Consider the following 12,211-nt stretch of genomic DNA (forward strand, 5'->3'; position numbering starts at 1 on the left):
TTACATACTCTCTTCCACATAAAATAGATTGTTCCAATTGCTTTATAGGAAATTCTGTTAATATTTTGCAAATTTGTGTGCTCATAATTATATAAAAGGCATACTAAGCACAAAGCATAGCAACCGAGATGGTTAAGAATGTGGATCTTTAATTTAATTTATAGAGTCTGATAAAATGAATGTATTCTATACTAGCAGCCATGACAACAAATTGGGGGTTCTACTGAAAGAGTTTGTCTTACATATATGTGATATCTCTATATATTGCTATAGCTAACAATAAAGACAGTCAGGTAACTATCTTATTTGACATTTGTTTCCATACCTTTATTATTTGCCAGATCTGATACTGAGAGCACAGCGGCACATCTTGAAGCCTTGAAAACTTTATCATATATTCTTCAAGAGAGAAGATTTGCTCTTGAGGATCTCAAGGAGCAAAAACAAAAAATAAGTGAACATCTAAATGTAGATGACAAAGAATTAGTTAAGGAGCAGACCAGTCATTTTGAACAGCGCTGGGCACAGCTAGAAGACCTAGTGAAAAATAAAATTCTGTCCTGTTCCACCACTTTGGAAGAGTTAAGCTTAGTACATTCCCGGTTACAGGAGTTAACTGAATGGGCTGAAGATCAGCAGCCTAGTATCTCAGAGGCTTTAAAACAAAGCCCTCCACCTGAACTTGCTCAGAACTTGCTTATGGACCACTTAACTATTTGCAGTGAAGTAGAGACTAAACAAGTATGTCTTAAAAACTTGTTAAAGGATGCTGATAAGATAATGGGTAATCTAGGACTCAATGAAAGACAACAGCTTCAGAAAGCACTAGCAGATTCACAAAAACATATAGACTATCTCAGTGACTTGGTCAACCAGAGGAAGAGACACTTGAATAAGGCTTTGTCTGAAAGGGCACAGTTTTTAATGGCAGCTTATCAGGCTTTAAATCAAATTCGACTGCATGAAAACAAGGTTTTGTTTCAGGAGTACATATGCTTGCTTCCAGATGATGTAAGCAAGCAAATAAGAACATGTAAAAATACCCAAGCTAGCTTGAAGGCCTACCAGAGTGACCTTAACAGTCTTTGGAACCAGGGCAGGGAACTCATGAAAGAGGCCACAGAGCAAGAAAAAAATGAAGTTTTAGGTAAATTGCAAGAACTTCAAAATGTTTTTGACAGCACTTTACAGAAATGCAGACAGAGACTCATAGAACTTCAGAAAAGTTTTGTTTCAAGAAAATATTTTAAAGAGGATTTAGACAAGGCATGTTACTGGGTAAAACAGGCAGATGTGTTGACATTTCCAGAAATTAATTTAATGAATGATGATTCCGAGTTATATTCACAGCTATCCAAATACCAGCAAATTTTAGAGCAGGCGCCTGAGTATGAAAACCTTTTGCTTTCATTGCAAAGAAATGGTCAGGAGATCCTTCCATCACTGAATGAGGTTGATCACACATATATAGAGGAGAAACTCAATTCCTTGCCACAGCAGTGCAATTATGTGGTCTCATTAGCCAAAGAGAAGCTCGGTAAGGTCCAGGAAGCAATCCATATCCGCAAGGAATATGTTTCTTTGATTGACTTGACAAGCAAGGCTTTAAAAGAACTTGAAGATAACTTTTTACTCATGAGCAAAGTTCCATCTCATCTTTTGTCTGAGGAGGCATTGGCGCTACAACAAGACTACTCATCTCTATTAAATGAAGTTGTAACCCTTAGTCCAGCAGTTAACGAACTTAATAAGAAAAAAGAGACTTTTCGCAGCACAGGACAACCATGGCTTCCAGAAGAAATGCTGCAACTTATATGTCAATATCATAATTTAAAAAGATCCTTAGAACAGAAAGTTAACCAATTGGCAGATACCACAGATGCTTATCGAAGATATGAAGATCTTTGTTCAAAGCTGAACATAAAATTAGAGGCCCTGAGTAAGGAGTTGGAACAAGTAAATAGGGAAACACTTCCAGCTGAAGGTAAACTAAAAAGCTACCGTACCCTGGCAGCCAACCTCAAGGATGCGGGAACTCTACTCAGGCAAATTACCGAACACTTAGAGGACCTTTCTTCAATTCTTGAGCCTTCAGCTTGTGAGGCTGCAGATGTTCAGGTTCAAGAGTGGCAAGAACAGTTAAAATCATGGCATGCTGTAATGAGGGAGAGGATGGGAGAATGTGAGAATAGATTAGTACAGAGCATAGATTTTCACATGGAAATCAGCCGTACTTTAGAATGGCTCAGGCAAATAAAGGTAGAGCTGAATGAACCCCTGGCATTGGATGCTAAACTTGAAAGCATCCAGGAGGAAATTAGAAAGTTACAAATTCGACAAGAGGAAATTGTGTCCACTCTAAGGATAATGAACGCACTTAGCAACCGGGAAAAGCAGAAGTACCTCAAGGCAAAAGAGTTTGTTCCAGCTGAACTGGAACAGAGCATGGTTGAACTATCTGAACTTGACAGAGAAGTCAATGAAGCAATCAGTGGAAGACAGGTCTGTACATATATTTCTCTTTCTACTCTTTCTCTCATGGAGCTTTCTGGGTCATTGATTCATGGCGATAGCTCATCATGCTAGGAGCTAGATACTAATTTTAATTGAACATTTTTTTTCGCCCAAAAACGTGACTTCGTTACATCACGTTGCTACTAAGTCGCATTTGTGGGCAAAAAAAAGATGCACCAGAAGACTGCACTAATTAATTTGATATGTGGCACTTGCATATCTGTGTGACTGCGTCTGAATCTGTATACGAAGTGCTACGATGCTGCGGCTGTTTTCCACGCCAAGTTCCATTGTGCTTCATATATAGATTCAGCCGCACACAGGGTCTGATTCGTTACGGCTCGCTATTACGATCGCAGCTATATGCTAATGATTATAATCGCAATGTCGTCGCAGCCAAACATAAGGACGCCCACTTTACCTTACACACATTTGTAATACTTAGCAAGTCTGCAAAACAATCGGTAACATTGAGTACAATTGCAAGTTCTGACCATACTCAGAAATTGCTAACCTCATCGCATGCAGTGAAAGTCCAAGCTGCGTATGGCATCGCAGTGGCTAATGTATGCACGCCCCTGTAATGGCGTTCAAACGCACTGGCACTTTTGCGTTTTGCTTGTCACCGCCCCAAAACGGTCAGTTCCTGTCATTTACTCTGCGATGGGTCTGTGTAGTCTCTGTGATCGCAGCCCGATCGCAGAGGTCTTCACACACGCCCACTGCGATGCATACATATGCGCAGAACGAAACAATCAGCAGATTGCGTGCGTAATTGCAGTTGCGATCGGTAATGAATCAGGCCCACAGATATGACAAGTGTTACATATCAACTTGATTAGCGCAGTCTCAGGTGGGTTTCAGACGCATTTTCTGGCAAAAAAGACGCTCATCGCTAGCAGAGTCGCAGGAGACCTGACTGCTCACTTGCACCTTGTGTCTCGCGCCACATGGCGTATTGAGGCTAGGGGGTAAATTTACTAAAGTGGGAGTTTTTAGAAGTGAGTTTTAAAAGTGATGTTGCCCATAGCAACCAATCAGATTCTAGCTATTATCTTCTAGTTAAATGTTAGGTAGAATCTGATCACTTTTAAAACTCACGTTGCCAATAGCAACCAATCAGATTCTACTTAACATTTAGCTAGCACCTTCTAGAAGATAATAGCTAGAATCTGATTGGTTGCTATGGGCAACATCACTTTTAAAACTCACTTCTAAAAACTCTCACTTTAGTAAATTTATCCCTAGATGTATGAGGACACATCATAATTAAGTTTTAGTTAAGTTTTATTTATAGACAAATGCAGAAATGTTCACGAGATTGCCAGCTTCGTGCTAAAGGAAAATCCTAGTTTATTGACTGAGGAAACCAAGAAGTAAATTTTCAGACAGTGGGGGTGGGTACTACATGGGGAAAATGGGATCGTATGCTCTTTTATTACACATGTCTGTATATTGCAACATTCACAAAAATATGGATACACTTATCTATGTCAAGATTACTCCTCCATTCACAACACCACACCATACAGTATTGTTGACCAAGTTCTTGGCCAAGTTCTTTGCTGTTGTAAAAGTCCATGCCCCCACCACCACAATTGGGATACCTGTACACTGCTCCTAATTCCTACTTATACTTATAAAGTCAGTCCATCAGTCCAAGATTATCCAACTACAAAAATATAGTACAGAAATATATATATATATTATGTGCACACACATCGGTGCTGACATCACAGTTGAGATCTCAATTTTAGTGTAGGGTTGACTATGATGCTGTATGTTATTTTTTATGAATCTGCATGATAAATACCTAATTTAATTGAGTTCAGTAGGAGAGTCTCCTATAATTATCAAAAAGCACATAACAAACTGATACTTAAGTAACTTGTCTTCTTCATCCTCCAATGGGTTCATGTATGGACTGAAGCATGTTCCTAGTTAATTGTTTTTAGACTAAGGGTCAACATTCTACAGTTTTCAATACAGAATGAATGATGCATCACGCACAAATATGTTGTATTATTGCATGTATTCCAGGTCAGAAAATATAGCCTCTTTCTATAAAACCTAGCTCAATTTGATTCCTGAATATATATACCACTATAAAACAAAATCTCTGTTTTCAGACCACTCTGGACAAGATGCACATCACAAGTCAACGTTACCACCAAGCATTAAAGTCTGCTTCTCATTGGCTGGAAGATGCACAGCAATTACTGCAGCAAACTGCAAAAGGTGTGGATATTGAGATAGCAGAAAACTGTCTTCGAGACTATACTGAATTTTTTAGCTCAGAAAACAAATTAAATGGACTTGTAGATGAACTACGTATTCTAGTTACTGATCTAGAAGGTTGTCTGCAAAAAACTGGACAGGATCAACTCAAACAAGCTGTATCCTCCTTAAAGAAGAAAGAGAAGGAGACAAAGGAAGAAGCTCAAGTTCAACTAGAACTGCTGAGGAGGTAAGCTGGAGAAACCTTCCACTACAACTGGTTGGGGTATGGGATACTTTTGGGTCCCAATTTATGGATGTAATGTGGCTAATGAAAGCATTTTATGCATTTTTTTTTATCCAACAACATCCATATAATTTTGTATTGTCAGTAATTTAATTTCCTTGCACTGTATTCAAATACAAGTTTTAGAATATGATCATCAAAATATTATACTGAGGAAGCTAAGTAAGTACTGCAAACAACAGTCAGTTTAAATCTGATCAATGTAATGTATTTTAAATGGGTTGGGTATGGGATCCCGGCAGTTGGGATGCCGCCGGTCAGAGTACCAACAGCGGCATCACGACTCCCGTAGGTAAGTATATTATCACTAACCCTAACCCCTACCCTAACCCTATTTCTCCCTTCAAGGTGCCTAAACCTAACCTCCCCCTTAGTGCCTAAACCTAACCTTCCCCTACCCTGACCCTAACCCTCCCTCCCCGGTGCCTAAACCTAACCTCCCCTCCTAGTGCCTAAACCTAACCTTCCCCTCCCCGCACACTAAACCTCCACCCTTAGTGCCTTACCCTAAACCTAACTCTCTCTTAACCCCCGATACTCACCTTCGGGATACTGGAGCCGGGATCCCGACATTGTCGGGATTCTGGCGCCGGTATTTAGACCGTCAGCATCCCACACGTCGGGATGCTGACTACATCCCATCAATGTACTTACATTACTGTAAGAAATACCTTTATTTGCCTCTATTAATTCTCTTAACTAAATATTTATATTTGTTATGGTCAACAGTGTAGGTCTATTCCTTCCTATCATGAGAAAATCTCAGACAACACAATTCCAGGATGGCAGAGATAGCGCCCAAAGCCTCCACTTAGTCATTCCTCCGTCCATTTATCCAGCTGTTAGTATGTTCCAGATTGTTTAATTGGCAGAGCAAGTGCAGGTTACCGCAGATCACTGGTGGTTCCTCCTACAGTCAATGAATTAGCAGTGTGGTAACTGACAGTGAGAATAAGGGTAATTTGTCTCTCTCCCTGTACTTAATGATATGCTCTCGATCACAGCACCATATACAGTATATATATATTGACTGCAGGAGGAAGTAGGTGATGTGTGTTAAACTGCAGTTTCTCCAGTGATTCAGGAGCATGGTGACTAGTGGATTGATGGTAGGTGGAGGGGGAATCAGAAGCAGGCTGTGGGTGTTATCTCTGCCACCCTGGAATTATATTGTCTGAGATTTTCATCACTTGCCCCTTCTTAATACGACTATGCTTACAGTACCTATTCGAAAATTCCTGTTGCCTTTTCTCTCTGCTTCCATGTGTCATTATCTCCTTATTATCTCCACTACAATGGACCAATCAGAGATCCCACTACACGCACCAAGGAATATGCTCACCAAAATCCATTCATGCAATGGGAACTAAGGGCTCGATTCAGACCCGCTTGCTAGGACGCATTTGCTCATAGCTGGCCGATTTTCGCATTCTGCGCATGCGTATACATTGCAGTGCGTGTGTGTGAACCAGTGCGAGTGAACAGGAAGCGTTCGCTCCCTGCGTATAGATAGCCCAGCAGAGTGAGTGACAGGAGCAGCTGTTTGTGGGTGGTGACAGGGGCTGGCCATTAATAACGGGAGAGTGGAGGTGAGAACGCAGGCGTGCCTGAGCATCTTAACGCCGTTTCAGAGGCGTGCATAATTAAGAGGCAGCATCATAGTACACGTCATCTGGTTGTATTTCACACTGAAGTGTTCACAGTGCTTGCAGTAGGGTATAGTCAACCTCAATCGCTGCGTTCGCTTCCGATTGAACCCGATGTACCGATGGTTGCATACACTTCCTGGAGATGACTTGCTCAAGGTTGCGTCTTAAGACAGGCTGGTGGGCGTCTGCATACACAAAGTGATTGCATGCCTTGCCGTGCGATCGCCTGCCTTGCTGGGTGTATGCCGAATTTGCATATGCTGGGAGCGAGTGTTCGCATCTAGCGAGCGGGTCTGAATGAGCTCCTAAGAGCCAGGGATGGACTTTGACTTTTCCTCTGTCTTGCTCATCCTTAAACCTTCTCCTCCTATATCTTCCTCCTCATCCAGTTCCCTCCTCCACCTTCCTCCTCCTTCCCTCAATCATGCAAAGCTGATCGTCAGACTAGGAGGAGTGCACGCTAAGCACGTAGTTACTGAGGCGCCAGGGTGGTGCATTACATTTACCCCTCCTTTATTATGGAGGCACCAGCAGTAACCTAGCACCTGCCTCTAACACTGCGCGGGCACACGATGCCAGTGGCATGGAGTGAGGTCTCTGGGAAAGAGCCAGCTTACCAGGAAGCAGAACAATATCGGGCCAGCCACTGATAGGCTTGTGTCATCCCAGATGTGTCTGGGCAGCAAATGGTGAAAAATTTATTTTTGTAAAAACCTATAAAGGATAAAAGTTAATAATCAATACTCAAAATATATCAGGCGGACTCCAGATAGCCATCTGCCTACCTGGTAACATCCCAGTTAGGTCTTTAGTCAATCTGCCCCTGCTTCTATTAATATTTACTGTAGGTAAACAAATAAAAGGAGACAGGAGCATTATTTAAGAACTTTGTGACTAGCAGACTAGGAGCATTCTTGGGGTAATAAAAGACATTAACCAGTAGAATAACGAAATACACATATTTTACTGTTAATATGTACACCAAACACAACTTGCTTTTGTCATTCATAGATGTACAGTTCAGTGGCATTTATACCAGGAGGAAAGACACCAGGTTGTAATTTCTTTGAATGATGCAGAGAAAAAGTTATCCAAGTTTTCAGTGGCTAAAGAAGTTTCATGTCACAAAGCTGAAGAAAAGCTGTTTGCTCACAAGGTGAGTACAGTACCATAATCTGTTAGTTTATGTGATATCAAAGCTTTTTTCCTCTTGTTTGAAACATCGCCAATCTCCATGCATATCAATATGGAAAAACATTAATAACATTTCCCAATACGTTTTTTAAAAATCTAGATTTACTGTATTCCACGTGATGTTGAAGAGAACAATAGGAGATAGGATGATGATGGTCCTACTTTCATGTAGCGGTATTTTCTGATTCAATGGGGCTTCCAAAACAACCATCATATTATTATTACTATTTTTATTATTATCCTTTATTTATATGGCGCCACAAGTGTTCCGCAGCGCCTTACATAGTACATAGAACTAATAGGTGAACAGGAAACAAGTTACTTACAGTACATTACAGTACAGGACAAGGACACGATTTATATACATTGCTGCAGTAGAGATTAAAGCACTCACAATAAGCAGCATGGAGCAGGCAGTCACGTGTTAGGTGCCCTAATGGGGAGTAAGGAGTAAAATTAAATGTAATGAGAAGCACATGAGGGAAGAGGTCCGTGCTCGTGATAGCTTACATTCTAAAGGATTTTGTTATCATATTATGTTAGCTATTTGAGAATTATTTATTACATTTTTTATTGACCATTAATATCTTTCATACTTGTAATGCCAGTGCCATTTTGTGCCTCCTAGATGGAGGAGACAGATTCCACAGGTTTTCTAGAAGTTTAGAAACAAATGTGGTTCTACTGTACATCACTAGCTTTAGACAGGGGGAGTTCATATTTGCTATACTCCCGAAAAAAAATCTCATTTAAAAATATAGGACAAATCCGACAAACTTCTAAATTCCCAGCATTTGCTGTTTTTTTGCACACTTAATGCAAGCAGGAAATATTAATGACGTAATTAGACAATTACACTTTTTCACTGCTGTAAAGATACATGTGTGGCAGCATGTGGGTCGATCAGATCGAGGTGCAGTCTGGATCGTGTTGCATGCCTAAGCACTTAGCTATGATAACCTGGACGATATCTCGGCCCGACGGGCCAGCATATCGTAACGCGGGTACACATTGAGCTATGTAACGAACAAAATAACTATCCCTCGATCCATGCTTCATTACTTGCTATGGCACCGCATGCAATATTGACCGGATGATATCGTATGCGACTGCCGGAGCGCACAGAACGATCCGCCGATATGTTGTTCCGATTCGGCTGGAAACAACGTATCGGGCCCACATCGTCTTAGTGTGTACTTGGCTTTAGAATAGCCTTTACACAACAAATCCCCAAAAGAAGGAGCATTACAAAAAAAAATTGTATGGAACAGTATCTTCTTTACATTCTCCCCATCACTTGTGTATCAATTGGATCAAACTGTCCCTTAAAATTATTTTCCAGACTTTGTTAGCTATGGTAAATTCCTTTCACGAGAAAATCACAGCACTGGAAGAAAAGGCATCGACAATGGAGAAACTGGGAAATAATGCCAGCAAAGCTGCCATAAGTAAGTCAATGACAACAGTGTGGCAAAGATGGACCAGGCTGCGCAACACAGCACGCGAACAGGAGAAAATACTGGAGGAGGCTATGCAGCAATGGAGGGAACTGAGTGATAAGGTACTACCTGGTGTCATGTCATCTGCCATCAATCTCCGTGCTTACACACGTACCGTCACTTCTAACTATCATGTTTATACGGTATGTCAACAGCATCTGAATGTCGACATGGTAGAATTGTAGACTGAAACTGTCGACTTCCACAATGTTGACATGTCCGTTATGTTGACATTGTGAATGTCGACATTCCAATGTCCACAGTACATATCAGTGTTTGTGTTAGGCTACAGTTATGGCTTAAATACTGTAAAAACGCTATGTTGACATTCTGATTGTTGACATGCACAATATCAACATTATGCCCATGTGTACATTGTGCATGACAGCAGGTCACATGTCGACATTTTGTGCCACACCCTTTTATACAAATATTATACATATTGCATACATTTCTGGTACAGCAGTACATATCCCATACTGACTTTCTCAGTGCTGTGTTGTGGTGACATTATTGCAATGGTGACTGATATGATTACTCTGGGTCACATTCTCTTTATTGGCATATATTCAAACTTGTACTTTATTACTAAATTGCAGTTATAGTTATAAAGCCATTACATTTGCCTTTATGTATTTACCGCATGCATTACAGTACGTAAATTACTTTTGTTTTGTTCATATTTTATTAAAGGACTGAGAGAATAGACTGTAGAAATGGGAAAGGAGAACTAGAATCACACGTTCTTTTAAAAGTAACGGATCTGGTTTGTATTCTCAGATACAGGAAGCCACCATAGCAATTGACCAGCTACAAGAACACCTACCAGAGAGCTGCACTGAAAAAGCCTCTAAGGCTGAACTGGCCGAGCTGCTGGACAGCCACGAGGCTTTCTCTAGAGAGGTAGAGCAGCAGCACTCTGCAGTCAATCAGCTAAAACAACACGCTCTCAACGGTGTCCTCCGAGATGTGGAAACTGAATCCGCTGCCCCAGAGGACCTGCCAGTCATTCACGAAATAAAAGCCATGCTGGACAGATGTTCAAAGTAAGGAAGGAATACTCTTGTTGATGTTATAGATCAAAATAACACATATGGTGCAGAAAGAACTTGTCACCTGCATTCCAGCGTTCTATATAGATATACCGTAAACACGCTTATGACCTCTGTAGGTTTAACCAGCACAAATTCCTTAAAACAACTATTTAGTACAGTAGCTTTACCCAAGGGAAGGAATTGTTACTATTTTAAAGTAAAAAAAAAAATTATCTTTATATTTTTATTTTTCTTAGTTGACCAGTTTGTTTGTCCATAAACGCTCTTAGCCAGAAATGCCATATGGGCTCTAAGCTGCTCTGTCCACTTCTAAATAACTCTCAGCATATACATCAATTTAAGGACGTAGTCAAAAGGATGATGTCGACAATCAAAACGACGACACCACCATGTAGACAGTTATGTTGTCTACTTTTTCAAATGTTGACAAGTAATGCGTCAACATGTTCAGAATGTCGAGATTAGGCTGCAGGAGGGTAGGGGGTTAGGCTGTGGGGGAAGTTTAGGGTTAGCCTGCGAGGGTGATGAGGAGGTTAGGGTTAAGCACTAAAAGGAGGCGTAGGGATTAGGGATAGCAGAATAAAATCTGGAGGATCATAGGTCTGACCCAGAAGTGACAGTCACATGACTGACAGAGGCTATGCGACAGCTGCCCGGAGCAGGTAAGTCACCGCTGGGACACAAGGAATGATATGTTGACATTTCAACATATCGAAATTTCACCAGTCTACATGATGAATGGCGACATATTATACCACACTCATCAATTTGCTGATTTGGGAATTTTGGATACTTGTAAATGTAGATAATAAAATATTGATAGCCACTATTTGTAAAATGTAATAGAACAATGGTGTATTATTGATGTTTTAATAACATATGGGTTTATGTTTTAATATATGAAAGCATGCAGCAGAAAGTAAAGAAAAGCAAGAAGCTTGTAGAGCAGGAACTGAAGGAGAGAGAGGAAGTGGAGCAGGCGCTAAATGTGGTTAAAGCCTGGATCAGAGACACCAAGGACAATTTATTGAAACCTGCAGCTGAAACAGATGTGCAGTTGGAAGAATTGCAGGTACAGTACTGGAGGAATAGTTACTTAATCAAGGGCCCAAGATGGAGAAAAGTCAGTACTTTCACTTGTATGAGCTAGCTTTGATTATAATGCAGGTAATACATTTGTCAGTGGCCAATTCATCATTGTAGTTTTAGATCTTTTCAGGTGATGACAGGTGAGGAAATATCAGAGGCCCCTTACAGCCCTGCTGGTTAGTCACGTTCCTGCATAATAAGATGTTTGGACTTATTCTGTGTAGTATCAAAGGTGGACGCATCCAGCGATCATAAGCAAACGGCGCATGGCTGCACCATGCATACATATATTGACAGAGCATCATGTGCAGCTTGGATTTCTCTGCTATTGTAAGTCATGCGTATGCCATTGGGGCGCCTGTTTCTGATTGATCGTTTGTACCCAGCATGGGGTAGGTGTATGTATTCTACTGATGACAGTTGTCGCTGCGGACAGTAAAACAGTGGGCAATGCGACTATCCGTATGAAGTTTTACACATTAATATAAGGCAGTCCAACTTAAAGGGAGGCCCATTGTAGTCATTATTTGCATTTAATACAAATGTTCGAGTCAAAAACACAGACAGTCAGCGTTTACATAAGCAGTCGCTTAGTAAATCTAGATTTTCAGTCTATAGAATAACTTGGGAGCACCAGCTACAGCGGCTATTACAATACCTATACATCCTAAGAAGAGGCAATGTTTG

General features: G+C 40.8%; 1 protein-coding gene across 1 annotated transcript in view; it reads left to right on the forward strand.

The window, feature by feature from the left end:
• Window positions 1-12,211, forward strand: part of SYNE1 (spectrin repeat containing nuclear envelope protein 1) — a 546,802-nt gene that overhangs the window by 329,821 nt on the left and 204,770 nt on the right. The window contains exons 76-81 of the mRNA XM_088474380.1: window positions 342-2,502; window positions 4,644-4,981; window positions 7,699-7,843; window positions 9,224-9,442; window positions 10,161-10,426; window positions 11,342-11,507. Coding sequence (XP_088330506.1) covers window positions 342-2,502; window positions 4,644-4,981; window positions 7,699-7,843; window positions 9,224-9,442; window positions 10,161-10,426; window positions 11,342-11,507 — 3,295 coding nt within the window. The remainder of the gene's footprint in view (window positions 1-341; window positions 2,503-4,643; window positions 4,982-7,698; window positions 7,844-9,223; window positions 9,443-10,160; window positions 10,427-11,341; window positions 11,508-12,211) is intronic.

Source organism: Taudactylus pleione, unplaced genomic scaffold (genome assembly GCF_031769625.1).
Source record: "Taudactylus pleione unplaced genomic scaffold, aTauple2 ptg000154l, whole genome shotgun sequence".
Taxonomy (NCBI): Eukaryota; Metazoa; Chordata; class Amphibia; order Anura; family Myobatrachidae; genus Taudactylus; species Taudactylus pleione.